At 40.5% G+C, this 19,775-nt stretch overlaps 1 protein-coding gene across 1 annotated transcript; it reads left to right on the forward strand.

The window, feature by feature from the left end:
- The first annotated feature begins 875 nt into the window (after positions 1 to 875).
- ttc4 (tetratricopeptide repeat domain 4) lies at positions 876 to 8,290 on the forward strand. The gene is made up of 10 exons (XM_074634895.1): positions 876 to 1,137; positions 1,305 to 1,422; positions 3,354 to 3,515; positions 4,921 to 4,998; positions 5,757 to 5,881; positions 6,020 to 6,106; positions 6,296 to 6,537; positions 6,709 to 6,793; positions 7,149 to 7,231; positions 7,425 to 8,290. The coding sequence occupies exons 1-10, from the start codon at positions 1,036 to 1,038 to the stop codon at positions 7,522 to 7,524; spliced, it is 1,182 nt and encodes a 393-aa protein (XP_074490996.1). The 5' UTR covers positions 876 to 1,035; the 3' UTR covers positions 7,525 to 8,290.
- The last annotated feature ends 11,485 nt before the right edge of the window (positions 8,291 to 19,775 follow it).

Here is a 19,775-nt window from a genome sequence, read left to right on the forward strand (position 1 = left end):
AAAAATTTGTATTTCATTTCAAAATGTATTTCGAACAAGTAGAATACAAAACAAAATAAAGAAAAAGAATGATCATACCAACAAGTGGACAGTCAGAAACAAGTAGTATTTACATACAATGAAAAGCGTAAGAAAAATAAATAGTCAAACACTTGATGCCTTGATTTACATATTTGAAAAGGAGTGAGAAGAAGTATAACCTTATTTAATCCCAACCCTTCTCCATAAATCAATTATTAATTATTAACCAGCTTCCTTATTGAGCCATACATATACTCTAATTAAATTTTCCTAAATTTGTCTAACTATAATTATTATTTATAATTATTCTAACTATAATTATTACCTTTAATCTGTGTCATACAGAAATATAAATTAATTAATTACTGATATAATTATCCTTATCAAAATATAAATTTGTTATCAATCCAGAATACCAATTCATTACTTATAATATAATTTAATCATATTGACTTTGTCATCTTTTCTTATATGCGCAAATTATTATTTATAATATAGAATTTATAATATACAATATGTGCATGCAATACAACCCAAAATATATACATACATACATACAATACACAGCATCTGACCATGCATACATTATTCTTATACAAATTTGCATTATTCTTTATAGAAAAAATAGGAAGATAGACTAATACAGAATAAATATGAAGTAACCAATAAATAAATAAACAGTAATAAATAAATAAACGGTAACCCCTGTCAACACCTTGTGATTGTTAAACCCACACTTTTTTTATATTACACCTGAGTAAATGTATATCGTAATTTTCCATTTCTGGCTGTTTGATAATAAAATCATAATTTGTTTGTCATGCAGAGGCGGAACCAATGTGTCGGAAGGTACTGTGTTTCCACACGGATCTTTATTCACGTTGTACCGCCAATGCACATGTGTTATCAAACAGCTGGGTAACTTCTAGAAGAGGTGACGTGATTACAGCCAGCAGTAATCTACTGTCACAGCTTCTTTAAACCTTATAAACAACATACACATTTAGATCCAGCATGGCTCAACAACAGGACAGCGATGACGACATGGACGGGTTTTACGACAAATTCAAGACCATGAAATATAAAAACGGCTTCAGTGAAGACAACTGGGAGAAGGTAACCATAACACGCAGAAGCTCTCTTGTTATCAACACTAGAAAAGACATTTACACATTACATTTTCTGTCCATCTGCAGTGATCTCTGTGTGATCTCTCTGTTGTCTCTCTGTGTGATCTCTGTGTGATCTCTCTGTGATCTCTCTGTTGTCTTTGTCCCATTCAGGAGTTTGATGCAATCCCTATGTTCATGAAAAAAGCCCCTGAAGAGATTGACCCAAAGAAACACCCAGAACTAGCCTGTCTGCAGGCCATTATCCATGATGAAGATAGACCTCCAGAAGGTAAGTGGAGAGCACAACAAAGCTTTTAAAAACACACCTGAGGCCTGTACTACGAAGCAGGATTTGGCGTTATCGAGGTAACTTCAGGGTTAACTCTGGGTTTTCCGTACTACGAAGCTGGTTCACTTCTTATCGAGGTAGATCTGGTAACTGATGCTGAACGGCTAACCTGCTCCGGAGCAGGTGATGTTCCAGATAAGAGATCAACTCGTATGAAAGCACCTCCTACTGACCAATCAGAGCTCAGTGCGGTGATTATATGATAATATTACACACATATGAAGAAGTTTAAGTCATAATTTAGGCTAAAAACAACATAGTTCAAACTGACAAATACAGGAAGGACAGCGGACTTTATGCTGGGGGTGTTTACCTCTTTGAATTATGTTTTTATATTTATTTATTTTTACTTGCTGTTGAGTCCGTTTCACACCGTCACAGAGGGGGGGAGCAGGTGAAAGGAGGTTTAAATAGTCATAGACGCAAATTCTTACTCGCAGTGTAAAATGATGAGTACTCTTCATTTATTACCATCTGAAAAGTTATTTTTATTTAGACGAGTATATCTGACTTTTGAGTGTTCCGTAAAATTAATAAATCTGTTAATTTACGCATTCACACATCCGTGAAGTTTTTTCTTTCGCCAGCTGTTCTTCCTGCATTTAGCAGCTTCAACTGTGTTACTTTTAGTCTGGATTAAGTGTTTAACTTCTTCGTATTTGTCTAATATAGTTTCTTCCTTTGTAAAATGTCTCTCTGCCTGTCTGTCTGCTGTCAGTAGTCTTGTTCATGTCTGTGATTGGTCAGATGCTGCAAACACCTCCCCGTTCATGTGAACGGGCTCATAACCAGATTGGAAAACCCTGGGTTGATTTACCGAGTTGATAACCAGCTTCGTAGTACAGTTTAGCGAGATCTCGTTTGTTAGGTTAAGTGAAGCCAGATAACGAGAACATACCCTGGGTATGTTGAACTCGCTTTGTAGTACAGGCCTCTGCTTGATATAATAATAATAATAATAATAATAATCTTTATTTGTATAGCACCTTTCTAAACATAGTTTCAAAGTGCTTGCACAGATACAATGAAATACAGACAAAATAAAAGAACAAAACATAAAGACCAAATAATGAGAAAACTAAAACCCGTAGCCAGTGGTATCAAAACAATAAGTTACTACACATAAGCCAAAAGAGGACAATATAAGGTGTGGGAAACGGTGCACCAAGCTGTTGCCTTACGGAGTTAAAAAAAGCCTTTTTATAAAAATGGGTTTTTAAAAGAGATTTAAAATTGGTAGGCTGTTCCACAGCCTAGGGGTGATGGCAAAGGCCCTGTCACCGTTTGTCACCAGCCTAGACCTGGGTACAACCAGTAGAGCCAAATCAGAGGACCTCAGGTTACACGGTGGCACATCAGGTGTAAGGAGCTCAGGGATGTAGCTTGGTGCCAAACCATGCAGAACTTTAAAAGTTAATAATAAAATCTTAAAATCAATTCTAAATTTGACAGGCAACCAGTGAAGTGCAGCTAAAACCGGAGTGATGTGCTCAAATCTCCTCGTACCCGTGATCAGTCTAGCAGTTTGGCTGAGACCGTAATAAAGGGCGTTGCAGTAGTCTAAACGGGAGCAGATGAGTGTTGACTACTCTATTGAGGTCAGGAGTTGATAAAAAAGATTTATTTTAGAAATGTTTCTGAGATGCATGAAGCAGAATTGCACCACCCGTTTTATTTGTGACTCAAAACAAAGTGTTGTGTCAAATAAAACACCCAGGTTTCTTGCAACTGGTTTCATATTTACAGAGAGGGATTCAAGACTGTCTTTTAAATTTGAGTACCGAGTGCTGGAGGTATCCTTTAGTGGAAACCACTTTTGTAGACTTAATAATCTGTTAATGATTCATTCATTTCTCCTTGCACCTCCTCAGAGCAAGCAAAGAGCCTGAAAGATGAGGGCAATGCATATTTCAAGGAGAAGAACTATGAGAAGGCCATACTGTCCTACACAGCAGCTTTGAAGAAGAAATGTGGAGACCAGGAGCTGGACACCGTCATCCTCACTAACCGGGCTGCAGCACACTTCCACCTGGGTAAGGAGGAGCTCTTCTCTACATGTCATACAGATACATTAACAGCTGATTAAGACATACATGTATTGCTCAGTTCATACAGATCCATTAACAGCATGTAGAATAGCAGACTCCATACAGAATAGAGCTGCACGTTGCTTTTTAGGTGTTCAACAGTTTGCTCCTACTTTGGGTGTTCAGGGTGATTATTATGGGTTGGATTCCTGGTTCAATAATCCGAAAATGTGAAATAATAAGACTGTGGAATCGTTTGCTTAATATGTCACAATACAGGATCAATAAGAAGGTTTTTATTTGGAGTAAATCACATAATGCCCCATGGGCTTACAGAACTTCATGCTATTTTTGAGGAAGCTGAACTACAATATATGTATAGTAATAATTTATCATGCAGCGTGAACACAATTAGAAGAAAATTACTTGCTAGATTTGAAAAAGAAAAATGGTTGAAAGATATATTGTTAAATCCCAAATTACGAACATATATTCAAATCAAGCACAATTATGGCACTGAATCTTATGTTATTGCAAACTTATGGAGGAGTCAAAGGTCTTTAGTTGCACAGTTAAGAACAGGAATCCTGCCTCTGGCCCTTGAAGTCAGTAGATTTAAAAACATCCAACAGGTTGTGCGAGGTATGTGTGTTAGTTAAAAATGAATCACATTTTCTTTTGTTATTGTCCACAATATGATGAGTTACGAACTTCTATTATAAATGAAATGTCTGTTCAAAATCCCGAAATGTTTTGGTGCTCGGATGATGACAAAATGGAATGGCTATTTAATATGAATGCTTATAAGTTGGTTACTTTTGTTTCTCAAGCTTGGAAAACACATCAGGATGGTTTATTTGTCTAATATTATTTGTAATTTATGCTGCCGCTCTGGTTTCTGCCTTTGTCTTTTCTTTATTTTCTAAATAATGGTGTCTTGTAAGCCTGTTTGGGCTGGGCATATTATTTATGCCCAACACAATAATAATAAAATAAAATCAAAACAGCTGATTAAGACATACATGTATCGCTGCCAGCACCAGGAATATGAGTTTTTGTGCATATAAATAATAAGGTGGTTTACAAAGAACAAGTTATTTATTTTGATATGCACAACAATTACAGTGGAGCGGTTGTTGGCGATGGATGTCTTAGTTCTCAGGCCAACAGTACTCATAGAATATATATATTAAAAAGAACGTCACATAGGTAAAATCTAATTGGGACCTAGGACATAATTGTGTAACAGTTAAAATATGGGAATATAATATAAAATAATATAACACTGCGGTAGACAGGTGAAGAGCAGCCAAGTGCTTATATCACAGAAGAATATTTTACCATGTAAAAACATCTGCATGTTTTTTTCTTCTTAATTTCATCTTCATTTTTTGTGGTTTATATCACACAGGTAACATGCGCTCTGCGTTGAACGATGCTGCAGCTGCAAAGAAGATCAAACCAGACCACCTTAAAGCTTTGATCAGAGGTATGTAATATAAGCCGTTGCAAACAGACTCCCGCACACGGTCTAACTTACAATCATACATTTATTTGCGACATTTCCTTGCTAAACTTTTTAATCAGGAAGACCCATTTCCAAATATTTCACGAGTCTCCGTGTACAGTCTACAGTGTGCTGACTTGACTATGACTTGCCCCAAACTGCATGTTATTATCATAAAGTGGGCATGTCTGTAAAGGGGAGACTCGTGGGTACCCATAGAAACCATTTTCATTCACATATCTTGAGGTCAGAGGTCAAGGGACGCCTTTGAAAATGGCCATGACAGTTTTTCCTCGCCAAAATTTAGCATAAGTTTAGAGCGTTATTTAGCCTCCTTCCCGACAAGCTACTATGACATGGTTGGTACCGATGGATGGATGGGTCCACTTCAACCTAAAAATCCCAAGTTGCGACAGCCCTAATATGTATACATTGATACACAGACTTAACAGCCACTACCTATTTGAGATGGCTTCTCATTGTCACTAATCATTTGCCTGATGAAGGTCTAGCACTGAAACAAATGAATGTATGATTACAAGTTAGACAGTGTGCGGGAGTCTGTTTGCAACTTCTCATCTACTCGTCCCGCTCCTACGCACCTGTTTTATGAAATGGATGTGCAAAGTGTTCTTCTGTTCTGCTGTAATATAAGCCTACCTTGTCCTACAATATCACAATAATAAAAGCATAACAGCACCCAAAACAATCCTGTGTATATCTTGTGTGTGTTTCTGCAGGTGCTCAGAGTTGTATAGAGCTGCGTAACTTTGCAGAGGCCATCCACTGGTGTGATGAGGGGCTCAAGGTCCATCCCACTGACAAGAAGCTGCAGGAGATGAGAGCAACAGCAGACAAACACAAGGTACAACCACTGATGAGTTCAGGTGATTTTTGGGGTGGCGGTTTTAATGGAAGCCTGGATTGCAGTGGCATTTTGTCTGCGTTATTCTGAAAGTAATTCCAGTCTAACACAAAGCCCTGTTTATTTTTTGTTCCACAGAGAGCCGCAGAGAGAGATGCCAGGAAGGCCAAGATCCAAGAAAAGAAACTGCATGGTGAGAAGGAAGCTCTTTTGGCTGCTATAAAGGTAAGCATGCTATTTAATAATGAGCGGCAAATTAAACTCCCAACTTGCTCTCAATTAAAGGAACAGTGTGTGAAATCAAACTTGTGGAATTTGCATTTTAAACTAACAATATTATAAACAATCAGTAAAATCGGACACTTTCCAGTTTATTAAATGATTATCAGATACATTTGTGCGTGCTTTCTGCAGGATCGAGGCATCAAGCTCCTCCAGTCGTCGAAGCCTCATCGGCGTGGTTCAGACAGCGAGGATGAGGATGAAGGCTCCTCAGCAGCGATATCACAGCTGAGACTGGACGGCCTCAGCTCTCAGGACGCCACGGGGGCTCAGGTCTTCCTGGACGAGCAGCGCTCTCTGCACTGGCCGGTTCTCTTCCTCTATCCTGAACACCAGCAGACGGATTTCATCTCTGCTTTCTGCGAGAACAACTGGTAAACTCCTCTTGTTCTTTTTGTCTAGTCCTGAATATATCTTGATTTGCTGTATTTCTGTGGGATACTCCATACGTCAACCATTCTCCATTTCATTTCACTAATTAAGTGAAGAGTTTTTAGTTACAAACACAGCTGCAATATCACTATCTTTTTATTTGTCTGGTTCAGTTTCACAGATCACCTGGCGGTTATGTTTGGAGAAGAACTTCCACCTTGGGACGCGGACAGAAAATACCATTCACAGAATTTGCAGGTTTGTGTTTTTTGCCTTAATGTTTTTGGTCGCTCATGATGTATACAGTAGATTATGCAATAATAAGCACTTAGAATATGATTTTGTGCTTCTGTTCTGCATCCTTTAACTTGTGAAATATTATTTTTACAAACTAAAGCAGGGCTACATTAACCAATATATTATATAAGTAAGGGATAATGTACAGTGAGCCGGTCATTGTTGTGGAATAAACCCAGACAGGTTTCACGACAATGACCCGCTAGCTGTATATATCATCCCGCTTATTACAAAAAAACAGGGCAGTTATATAAATTGATGAAATGACAATAATCAATTGTTAATCCTGATTAATTTGGCCTTCCTCACTTTCTAGCTGTACTTTGAAGATGAGGAGAAGGAGACATTCTACCGAGTAAACCCAGAGACGTCACTTTTACAAGTGTTGCAACATAAAAGGTACATCTATTGAGTCTGTTTTTCATTAAGTGTGATTTAATCTGCATTAGCTGGCAGAGAGAGAGAGAGAGAGGTAGAGGTAGAGAGAGAGATAGAGAGGTAGATAGAGAGAGAGAGAGAATTAATACTAACTTCCTTGTCATTAACTTCCTGCTCGCTCAGTCCTGACTCACTGTCTTTGTTCTGTTCACAGGTGTTTTGTGAAGGCAGGCACTCCGAGCTTCATAGTTCTGGTGAAGGACTCGTCATTCTTGAAGAAGTTTTTAACAGGAAAGAAAATACGAGGAGTGTAAAACACATTGGACTTTAAATCTTGGGACTTTTAATACACTGAATTCTCTTTTCAACACCAGAGGACAGACTTTGTCCTTGAAAAAGACACAAAGGAAAACAACAAACAAGTCTCTTTTGGTCAAGAGCAGGACACCTCCACCAAATATCAGTATAAATGAATATAAAACAAATAAAAGTAATCCATGTGGATACTTTGTGTTTCTCTCTGTACAAATATAAACAACAGATTGCACTTAATCAGACAAATAAATCACAAACATTAAACAGAACAAAACATGTGTAAATAAGTGCTTGTAAGTTTGACTCTGTAATTTGAATTATGATATCAATGTATTCATATAGCCTAACTATCATCATTAATTTACACTGGCCATTGATGCTATTGTATAACATTACAATATCAATATGAACATCTCAAACTTCAAAATAACTTAAATTATGCACTAATTGAAGGTTAATTTGTCTCTGTATATAATAATGTAAATAGAAAGTGTAACCAGGTGCGTCATGGCTGACCTTTGGATGCGCGTCACGCCGTTTGAAGAGAGTGCGTCTTTAGACAGCGTGCTGATGTTGGCAGAGACCGATGAATGGGGCAGGACGCATAGCCTTATATGGTATCATTGGGGCGTTAATTATGCTATTTTACAGTTCTCATGAACGCACGCTCATTTATGCACAGGTGGTATTCATCATGTTTACGCAGGTCATTTACACGGTTATCTGAAGTTAGGAGCGTTTGCTGAATCGGACGTGGCACACTCGTACGAGCCCGCAAAAAAAAGTAAGAAAGGTTAAAACAAGAATAAAGTAAATTTATATTTAGAACTAAGGCTGAAACATTTCCTCAAGTAACTCAAGTTTAATCCTGCCCCCTCGTTCACACAAACACCGGGCGAGGGTTTGCTGTGGCGCTATCAACGGTGCGCAGGATGATTTGAGATTAATTTAAAACCTAGAAGGTAATATGACACTTAAATGCACTATATGGGTTTAGTTTTGACTTATTATTGTATGCAATTTAAGCAATAAAATGTAGATAAAAAAAAATAAATAAATTTGTTCATTTTAAGAGACCCGTCTTATTTTCTTTTTTGTATATTTACCGTTGCGGATTAATCTATGGAATACTAACTGAGCCTCTACCTCTCTTATTACTAAAAGCTGCAGCCCTATTTAGAACTGTAGCTAAAGGTCAAATTGATGACTTCATCAAGTATCACTGTAATTAGACCTTAATTGTCATAATGATTAAGAAACTGAAAGACATATATCATACTCTGATACCAAAGGGGACACAATTCAAAATGATCTTGAATCTTCACTGATAAATACATTTAGGGTTTTTGGAGTAACAAAACAAACAGCAGTATGATCTGAGCTGAATAATATTTCCTTCAAAATGACAAGCGACAGAGCTCAGCGTGACCTAGTGACTCACAAATTGAGTCTGGGTATGGTATACAGGAGGAGCCATCATCACTGGAGTTGGCTGCATTTGTATCCCTGGAGTAGGCTGCATGAACATTACTGGAGCAGGCTGCGTTTGTATCCCTGGAGTAGGCTGCATGAACATTACTGGAGCAGGCTGCGTTTGCACCACATTGATGACAGTGGGAGCTTTTTTGCGATGTTTTAACTCCCGATGCATCTGACACCAAGAGCAAACAGAGCAGAAACAGGAAATTGCGATGTCCTTACAAATAGAACCCTGCAGAGAACCAAAGAAAAAATATTTAGTTTGTAAATTCAGCATTTCGTCACTTTTATTAAACTTGTCATGTGAAATCCAGCTTTATACATGCGTTATACCTCGATACCATATCTGTTTCGCATGGCAATCCTGAGAGACAAGGCTGCAGGAGGCACAATCAGAGGTACCCCAAAGGCTGCTGTTATGGCGTGGGTGCATATGTCACATAATGGGAGACAATAATTCTCTCCAAACCGTTCTGAAACAGTGCCGGCGAGGCAAGGGCAGCACCAGTAACCATAGCAACCTAAAAAGCACACAGATACACCAACAGAGTGGAAACTCTTAATTGACTTACTAAAGAAGGCCCTACACATGAGACAAAACAAGACCGTCAATCCAAAAAATACAGATTTGTCAAAGTTGTGGTATTCTATTCTTACAAGTACTCGCGTCTTCAAAGCAGTCAAAGAGACCACTTTCCCAGGCTACCTCGGGTTGGGCTGCCATTTGTTGTTGTAAAACTGTAGCCACACACGGTCACGGTGAACTATTGACCTGTTAAAACACATGAATCAGAACTCAGCAAAACATTACAGAAAGCTCATATCTTATATTGTATGTCTTTATCTTTTACCACAAATTGGTAATTGGAGCATATTCTCTATGACTACTATGCTGTGACTTTTTTTTAATGACATTTTCTAGGACAAACTATATTTTGATTTCTTTATGGGATGTTAGCTGTTAATAAAATCCTATACTATGGCTATCTTTCGACATACTATACTATGACTTTTTTATGACTCTTCTTTCGACTTACTATACTATGACTTTTTTTTACATATATTATAACTTTTTCGAAATACTATACTATTACTTTTTTTTCAACATACTGTACTATGAATTTTTTATGACTCTTTCGACATACTATGACTTTTTTTTTGACATTCTATACTATGAATTTTTTTTCACATATGTAATATATGACTTTTTTTCAACATACTGTATTATGATTTTTTATGATTTTTTTCGACATTATATATTACGACTTTTTTTGAAATACTATAGTATGACGTTTTTTTCGACATACTATGACTTTTTTTCAACATACTATTCTATGAATTTTTTATGACTCTTTTCAACTTTCTGGCTTTTTCGACATAATATAATAGTAATTAATTAACTGATGCATGTGGCTCATACAAAGAAAGTGATAATCAATCATTTTGGTCTGCAGAAACCCCACTTCTCATCATCTAGTAAATTAACTTCTACAACATGGCAGATCAAATTCTAACGTAACTGTTAGGATAAAGATATATGTCTTACTAACAATCTTTAAAAGGTCTTACCTGAAGGAGCTAGATACCTTGGCGACTCTGAAGCTGTGAATGAATGAAAGTAAACTTCTTGGATTAGGAGTAGTATCGTCTTTGTGTCAGAAAGCTCAACACAAAAATGCTGTAAAACCTGAATCTATTGAAACAAGGAAATTAAAGTGAAACTATATGCAAAGAATAGTATGCCCATTTATTTGACTTAATACATCCAATACAAATGTATTTTCCCTTTTTGTATGTTTGATTACAGGATAGCTATTATCATTTATGACATTTTAATGTCATAATATACTATGACATCATTTTTTTTATGACATCAATCACCTAATCATTATATTCCCATACTAGTATCTTCTATAATCCAACAGTATACCCCACTGTGACATTGCACAGTATGTTCCTGTATGAGAGAATGTGTGTTATTATAAATCCATAAGGGTGGCAGCAAACGCTTCAGGGTGTCGGGTCAGGACACTATTTAGTGCTCAGGTGTGATTTTAGATGAATAAGAGATGCAGTCCAAGTGTATGGTAACGGCTGTTTATATCAGCAGATAAAGTAAACAAAACAATGGTTTCTGTGTGGTCTGTAACTACTAGTGTATAAACATTAGCAACAAAAAGTGAGCCTAAAATAACACAGGCATTTTACAAAAAAAAAGGCTTAAATACAGATTTACTAATTATTATTATGCCAGTCTAATATAAATACATTAAACATAACACAACTCACATTTTGCATGGACGCACACGAAAAGGAATGTCCAAGTCCAACTGTCCTCTCCTTAACTGTGTTTTACTCTCAGTGCTGTATTGGGGAGCCTGTTCAATGCAGGCACACTGGTGACAAATGCCCAGCGCATGATCGGGCATTCACACTGGTGGCACATGTACAGCGCATGCACAGCCGCCCACGAATTTGGTGTGCAAATTTGGTGTGCAAATTTGTCATGAGGGATGCCTCTATTATGTCTAAACAGAATCATGGGGCAGAGAGGGCAGTCTAATGAGCCGTACCACTGGGCGTGTGTAGGTGCGGTCCTTCACTTGGACAACTGCAGTCCTAACTCGGCCATCTGCTCCAGGTATGACGGTCTTCATTGTTCCTACTTGCCACAGTTAGTGGAGCGGCTAACATCCATTTTTCAGTCAAATCGTGCAAATAGTGATACAAGCACCAAATTTGGCATGATGATTCCCGAGGGGTCACTTAGCAAATATAAACGATCGGCCACTTGAAAATCCAAGACGGCGGCCATTTTTCAAGATGGCCGCCAAATTGACCTGCCGTTAATGGTTTCTCTCATAGAAATTCATCTACTTGGTCAATTTGAGTGATCTTGGTGTCAAATTATGTGTTTTCTAGCATGCTGGATCTTATTTTGATAGTTTTAATAATTTTGAACTGCAATTTGGCGGCCATTTTCAAGATGGCTGTCAAATTTACTCGCGGAGAATGTTTTTCTTAAAGAAATGCATGTACTTGGTCAACTTGAATGATTGTGTATAATTATATGTTTTCTGGTATGCTATCTAATCTAATAAGTTTTACAGCTTTAACATCCTCCAATAAGTGTTTTTCTACTTTTTGGCTGTCCGGTGAGTCTTTGCTTTGTGGTGTTTGCATGGCTCAATTGGCTTGTAGGCCTACTGTTGTAGATATCAATAGCTGCTGTTGCCATAGGTGTAGGGGCTTAGTGGTAGGGGTAGTACCTTTGTTTCAGAAGTCAGCCACATTCTCCAGGATGGACTACTGGCACTGGTCCTCACTACTTGCCCAACTCTCACCTGTGGCTCCATGAAGTTGCTAGTGCACGGCAATGACCACACCCCGGAACACCGGGGTGTGGTCATTGCTCACGGGCTGAACTAGGTGAGGGTAGCACACAGAGAGTCTCTCTGTGATGGAGTATGTCTATCTCCAAATATCAAAGTGCATAGAGTCAACGAACCAGCCATCTTTATCCATAAGGTTCCAACCCAACTGCCAGAATTGTCACAACAGCAGAGAACTGTAAAGGAGTGATTGTTGGGCATTACCAGGGCACACTGGTGACAATCGCTGCTGTGTAACTCAGAATGGGGTTTAACATCAGCTAAGTAGGATTCAGCATTATACTTAGTGTCCCAAATGCTGCTTACTACCAACCCCTGATCAGTTTTAAGCAGCCACACCTGAATCGACAGGATGTGCAAGCCGGGGAGAGCCGAGCCAAGGATAATGGGGTTTCAGTTATCCAGATAGTGTACAGATTGTGTAAAATAATGCATGAGCCTAGCTGTATCCCATACAAGAACGTGCCCGTGATACAGGGTGGTAAAAGGATAAACCTTCGACCCTAAACATTACAATGGCTTTAAACCAAAAATCAACTGAAAAATGTTGGCACACTGACTGGGCCAAGTGTTGCCTTTGTCAAATGGACAAGAATGAGGGCCTTACTTCTCCACATATAAATCCCAACAAAAGACTAGGTGATGGGTACAGCCTCTTGGCGAGGAAAATTCCCAGATTCCATGCAGTCAGTCAGCTACCAGTCAAGCGTGACCCAGCAAGACTAGACGACGGTAGTGGGATAGAGGAAACCTTGATGAAAAATAACACCAAGTTACAAAGAGCTGAAAAGAGATCAACCCCTTCAACTGTTACAGATGAGAGCAGCTGTTACAAAATACCACGGAGGGTCAGAGATACTCTATCCCCCAAATGCTTTCTGTGCGAGGAAGAAGGGGGCAACTTAAGATAAGCAATGACCATGAAACTGAATGAAAGACCAAATGAATGTGCAAAATCCTTCAGTGATGGAAAGCTCCTTCCCAATCTGAGTGCTGGAGATGTCATCCTGCTTGCTTGGCTGCTCTGTACAAACGAGAACGAGCCTATCTGAATGCCCAACAGCTGCAGAAGAAAGAAGACCTGGCCCAGAAGAAGGAAGCAAATATGGAGAAGCAGTCCACCTGCATAAATCAGAATTCAACAGCACGTCTCATGATGGGTACCTTGAAGATACCGTCACACCATCCCTGCTTCAGTTTGCATGTATGATTGAACATGGGGCTGATATCAAGTCACAACTGCAGAATGGCGCATCAAAATCTGACCTTGCAACTGTTACAGTAGAGCTGTTTTGCCAAATACAGGGAAGGATCGCAGGTCCACAGGCACTCCAAGGACAGGAAGACACCTTTTGCTATGTATGTTGGCCTGTCTGTGTTTGCCAAGACCAGAAAGAGGCAACTGATAGATATGTTGGTGTGGGAACCTCATGGATAAAGATGGCTGGTTCGTTGACTCTATGCACTTTGAAATTTGGAGCTAGACATACTCCATCACAGAGAGACTCTCTGTGTGCTACCCTCACCTAGTTCAGCCCGTGAGCCAACATGGTGTCCCGGGGTGTGGTCATTGCCGTGCACTAGCAACTTCATGGAGCCACAGGTGAGAGTTGGGCAAGTAGTGTGAACCAGTGCCAGTAGTCCATCCTGGAGAATGAGTCTGACTTCTGAAACAAAGGTGCTACCTCTACCACTAAGCCCCTACACCTATGGCAACAGCAGCTATTGATATCTACAACAGTAGACCTACAAGCCAATTGAGCCATGCAAACACCACAAAGCAAAGACTCACCGGACAGCCAAAAAGTAGAAAAAAACTTATTGGAGGATGTTAAAGCTGTAAAACTTATTAGATTCATCAGAACATTCTCCGCGAGTAAATTTGACAGCCATCTTGAAAAATTTCCGCCATATTGAAGTTAAAAATTGTTAAAACTATCAAAATAAGATCCAGCATGCTAGAAAACACATAATTTGACACCAAGATCACTCAAATTGACCAAGTAGATGAATTTCTATGAGAGAAACCATTAACGGCAGGTCAATTTGGCGGCCATCTTGAAAAATGGCCGCCGTCTTGGATTTTCAAGTGGCCGATCGTTTATATTTGCTAAGTGACCCCTCGGGAATCATCATGCCAAATTTGGTGCTTGTATCACTATTTGCATGATTTTTCCACTATCCGCTCCACTAAGTGCTCTTGGAGTCTGCTGATCCACGATGAGAACTATAGTTCCGACGGTGATGTCCTCTTTCTCTGTATTCCATTTCTGCCGTGCTTGCAACGTAGTGCTGAATGAAGTGCCTCCAGAAATGGTCGGCCAAGACTTGAGTGTGTCTTGTGGTGGCAGTTTCTGTTAAAACAAGACACAAACCAACGTAACAACTTGTCTTTCAGTGAATTTAATAAAAAGGCATACATTAATAACTAAAACATCTGCAGATGGACTGCAGATGGACTCACGAGCACAGCCACCTGTTGTGGACTGTGGCAAGTGAGCCCCGAATACAAAGAGTAGTCAGTATTTATACATTTAAAGCATAACATGAAGATAAGTGCAAAGAAGAAAGGAAGAGAAGGATAGAAAGTGTATCATTACGTCAGCACACAGCAGACAACAGAGCATCACAAAACATAACAAGTATTTCAGCAATCTGTTGTTTGCAGTTACAGAGAACTAAAATGTCAGGTCACTGTGTTATGGTGACACAGTTGAACATGTGAGGCCCTGAGATTATCTAAAGGTACAGTGTTAAACTGCAGATATGAAAATTGCCATTACATTCCTCCCTTTGAGCATTCTATGCTCACTTAATTAATTAACATATCTGATTACTACTAGCACCGTTGTAATACACAAAATCAAAGTTTGAAGATACTATGTGATTTTGATTTAAGTATATGAGAAAGAAGGAATTAAACTCAGACAATATCATCATAAAATGGTGGCGTCCACCCTGGAGGTGGAAAAAGGTCAGGAATGCCTTTCTCCAGCTGTGGTGTATGTACATATTGTCCAACAGTAGATTTGATCAAAGAGGCAATCATAGCTTTAGCACAAGGAAAATGCATAATCAATTTAACAAGTCTGATGTACTCTGCAACACATATAAGATAATGAAAGAAAAAAAACAACTAATATAATATAGGCATAGGAATGAAAATAAAAATGAAAAATAAAAAAGATAAAAAGATGGCCATGTATTTTCTCCAGGTTTGGTCAGTTTGTCGGAGAAGTTGTGCAACAGGTCTCTGTCGTCCCCCATGCTCCTGCATTAGTATTATGTCATGTACCCACCCCGGTCGTCAAAAGTCTGTGTCAATGGTCTGGTGCAGTCTGTTAGGTCCAATGTTGGAGGAGATTTAGAGCTAGCTTCAAATCAACAAAAGCTTTTTCTGCTTCAGGTGTCCAGATAATCTTATATTGTGTAAGGGCAAAATTTTGTTGCGTTTACCACAGCAAAGAATCAGAGACCCTGTGAAAATCAACTTTGGGGTCCGCTGTTTACTCCCAACCTGTAGCATCATTACACCTTTTAGTCTAAGGTCCCACATCTTGCCACCTTTCATCCTTCGATTTGACCAGTGAGACGTTGGGATCAGAGTGTGGTATCTGAAATAGAGACTGAAAAAGTGTGTCAGGCAGAGTCACTGAAACAGCCAGTCAAGCTTGAGTTTGTCCTTATCAAGGCTCTCTCTGTACCATTTGTTTATTATTTGCATATAGTTCAATAGTTTTCTCTTTACCAGTTTCCTGTACAGATTCAAGATATTCAATTGCTTGTGAAATCATGAGTTGTGTGTCTGTGTTCTTACGTGTCTGATGTGCAGATAGGTCACTGTTTCCCGTCTCCGTGTCAAAGCTAGATGAATCCTTCACTGTCCTCGACCCCTCCGCTAGTCAATCAGCCTGTGTGTCCTGGTTCTCAGGGCAATTCCTTGCCCAGTGTCCTGTCTTTCCACATCTGAAGCAGGCGTTGGATCTCCTCCTGCCTCCACCACTTCTGCCATGGCGTGATTCTCAACAGTCTCAAGGTTTCCGCATTCCCAAGTGATGCAATTGCGTTTTATCATCTCACTGATCTCTGGTCTCATTGATGAAGCGGTCCCGAAGATGAGCTTCCCAGGGATCGACCTCATTGTTTCCCCTCATGGCAGCTGGTCGTAGGAGGCCACTGTGTGTTGTGAACCTCTGTGAGTCTGATAAGGTACGCAGACACAGTCTCATAGTCTCTCTGCTTGCATAGCGAGATTTTGCCAATGTCCATTCTCACTGGGAAAGCAGTCTTTACACCGTTGCAAAGTCCAGTTATGGTGTAGGAGGGGCAGTGTATGGTGACGGCTTGGTTGCTGAGCTTGTTTTGCCCTCTTCCTCCGTCATGGCTCCTTCCACTGGTGGAGGTAGAGGTGGAGATGGAGGTGGAGATGGAGCGCTGGGCAGCACTGCCTGGGCCGGCTGTCGTCGTTGCGGGGTCGAGTCCAGATCAGGATCTAGTTAGAGACACTGAGACATGGATTTCTACAGGTGGTTGTACCTTTATATACTTCAACTCCTACAGGTGGTTATGCTTTAACTCCAGTAAGGTCTTACTTCTAGTTACGCTTTCCCCCCCTCTTTTTTCTTTTTCTTCTAGTGGGTGATCAGTCCACTGGATCAAAAGAAAAAAGATAGCAATATTATTATTATTATTATTATTATTATTATTATTATTATTATTATTTATTATTTATTTTTTTACACTATGTGTGATTACAGTGTATTTTATTCACTGAGTTCCCAGAACTCTTTCTACAATATTATTATTATTATTACACTATGTGTGATTACAGTGTATTGATGTTATCCCTCTGAGTTCCCAGAACTCCTTGTGTATTTACACTTATACAAGAAAAAACAGTGTATTGATGTTATCCCTCTGAGTTCCCTGAACTCCTTGGTACCGTATTGTGCTAGCCCTGGATTCTACAGCGGTTTCCAAAACCTGCCCTGTTGACACGTCTGTCACAACCACCCTCGAGGTGGGAGAATCACTTTCTCTTCATTCCTCCAACAGCGCTTTATCCCCCTGTACAGATACTGTATCCCCCTGTACAGACGCCGTATGAATGAAATCTTTTAATGTATGCCTTTTTACCAATGAATTCTTACTTACCAGAAAGACAGAGTTGTTGTTGTTGTTTTTTTGTTGTTTTTTGCCACCTGGTTCTTTGGATCACAGCGGTGAGCGAGACTTGGTCCTCCGGCGTCAGGCCCCCACTTCTACACTCTTTTATGGGGAGGTTGAGGTTAGAGTCCCGGACTCCAGCTGTGCACGGTCTTTACCCTCGCACAGAGTTCCAGCGGTCCCGCTCACACGAGTGATCCTGCCGACAACGCCAAATTGTGGTGGCAGTTTCTGTTAAAACAAGACACAAACCAACGTAACAACTTGTCTTTCAGTGAATTTAATAAAAAGGCATACATTAATAACTAAAACATCTGCAGATGGACTGCAGATGGACTCACGAGCACAGCCACCTGTTGTGGACTGTGGCAAGTGAGCCCCGAATACAAAGAGTAGTCAGTATTTATACATTTAAAGCATAACATGAAGATAAGTGCAAAGAAGAAAGGAAGAGAAGGATAGAAAGTGTATCATTACGTCAGCACACAGCAGACAACAGAGCATCACAAGACATAACAAGTATTTCAGCAATCTGTTGTTTGCAGTTACAGAGATCTAAAATGTCAGGTCACTGTCTTATGGTGACACAGTTGAACATGTGAGGCCCTAAGATTATCTAAAGGTACAGTGTTAAACTGCAGATATGAAAATTGCCATTACAGTCTCCACCGTTTGTGACTAAGCAGTTCCGTTTCTGGGTAGACTACTTGTGGCAGGGAGGAGTCTGGCCGCCCCATCAGCAAGGAGTTGGGTGTGACAGGATCCGGGTCTGCGATGTCTGTGGAAACATAGCCCAAAGGCCTGGAGTTGAGGATGCTCTCAACCTCGATCAAGACGGTCCTCAACACCTCCTCTGACACAGTCTGAGCTCCTAATGTGGTGCGGAGGGCTGTCTTCACAGATCGAACCTCTCTTTCCCAAGACCCGCCAAAGTGAGGAGCGTTGGGTGGATTGAAGCGGAACCTGATCTGTTCTGCAGCCAGCTGGTCTCGGAGGGCAGGTTCCAGGGCTTTGAACGACTCATGCAGTTCTCTACACCCTCCTTTGAAATTGGTGCCTTGATCCGATAAGAGCTCGAAAGGCTTTCCCTTACGAGCGATGAAGCGTCGGAGCGACATCAGAAATGAATCGGAATCCATAATAGCCAGCAGGTCTAGGTGGACTGCCCGCGTGGTAAGACACTTATACAGGATGACCCACCTCTTCTCAGTTCGTTGTCCCACTTTTACGAGCATAGGGCCGAAGCAGTCCATCCTGGTGGAATAGAAGGCAGGTCGGAAGAGCCTCAAACTTGAGGGGGGCAGATCTGCCCTTTCTTGGAACTTGTGGTTGACCTCTCCACTTTCTGCACTCAGGACAGTTATGTTGATGCTTCCTAACTGCTTCTCTACCTCTCAATATCCAGTACTTTCTGCGCAGCTCGGCGAAGACACGTTCAGCTCCAGGGTGATGCAACTGACTATCACAGTGCTGGATCAGGAGCTTCGTGACTGGGTGAGATGGGGCAAGAAGTACTGGGTGCAGAGCTTCCTGGCTCAGGTTGTCACACCTGCGGAGTCTGCCTCCTACTCTGATCAGGTCAGACGAAGCATCATACTCAGGAGCGAGGGTAAGCAATCTGCTGCTTGCCGGGATGGCCTTTCCTGATTTGATTTGCACAAACTCATCAGGAAAGCTCTCCATCTGAGCATGTCTCAGGAGAGCCAACTCTGCTTTGCGGAAGTCGTCGGCAGCAGGCTGAGTAGTGCTGTCAGCCGCCCCATGTAGCGACTGCGTGGTAGCTTTTAGGAGTTCCTGGTAAGTGCTGAATTGTTGGACGTCAGGTAATGCTGGACTGGTTGCTCCTGTAAGCAGGCCACAGAATACCATTTTCCTGAGCTCTCCTACCTCTTCTGTAGGTTCTCCCTCTGGTGCCTTTGGCCAGCGGTTGGCTGGCAGCTGCAGAAAGGGTGGCCCTTGACTCCAGCGATTCTGTCCAGCGAGATGAGCCAGTGTTTTTCCTCTTGTAATATCATCAGCGGGATTTGTCGCTGAGTCGATATAGTGCCAAGCTGCAGGGTCAGACAGCTCTTGTATCTCTGCAACTCTGGTTCCCACAAATACCTTATACCGGCATGAATCTGACTGAAGCCAGTTAAGTACTGTGGTCGAGTCTATCCAGTACACCACTTCCTGGATTTCAAGAGTGAGCTCTCTCTTCAGGACCGAAGACA

The sequence above is a fragment of the Sebastes fasciatus genome, chromosome 5 (genome assembly GCF_043250625.1).
Source record: "Sebastes fasciatus isolate fSebFas1 chromosome 5, fSebFas1.pri, whole genome shotgun sequence".
Lineage (NCBI taxonomy): Eukaryota > Metazoa > Chordata > Actinopteri > Perciformes > Sebastidae > Sebastes > Sebastes fasciatus.

What these genes read in the sequence shown, in the direction of transcription:
- ttc4 (XM_074634895.1), top strand. Translation starts at nt 1,036, where the DNA reads ATGGCTCAACAACAGGACAGCGATGACGACATGGACGGGTTTTACGAC. An exon ending in TGAAGATAGACCTCCAGAAG is followed by an intron (nt 1,423 to 3,353) that starts GTAAGTGGAGAG and finishes GCACCTCCTCAG; the next exon opens with AGCAAGCAAAGAGCCTGAAA. An exon ending in CAACAGCAGACAAACACAAG is followed by an intron (nt 5,882 to 6,019) that starts GTACAACCACTG and finishes TTTGTTCCACAG; the next exon opens with AGAGCCGCAGAGAGAGATGC.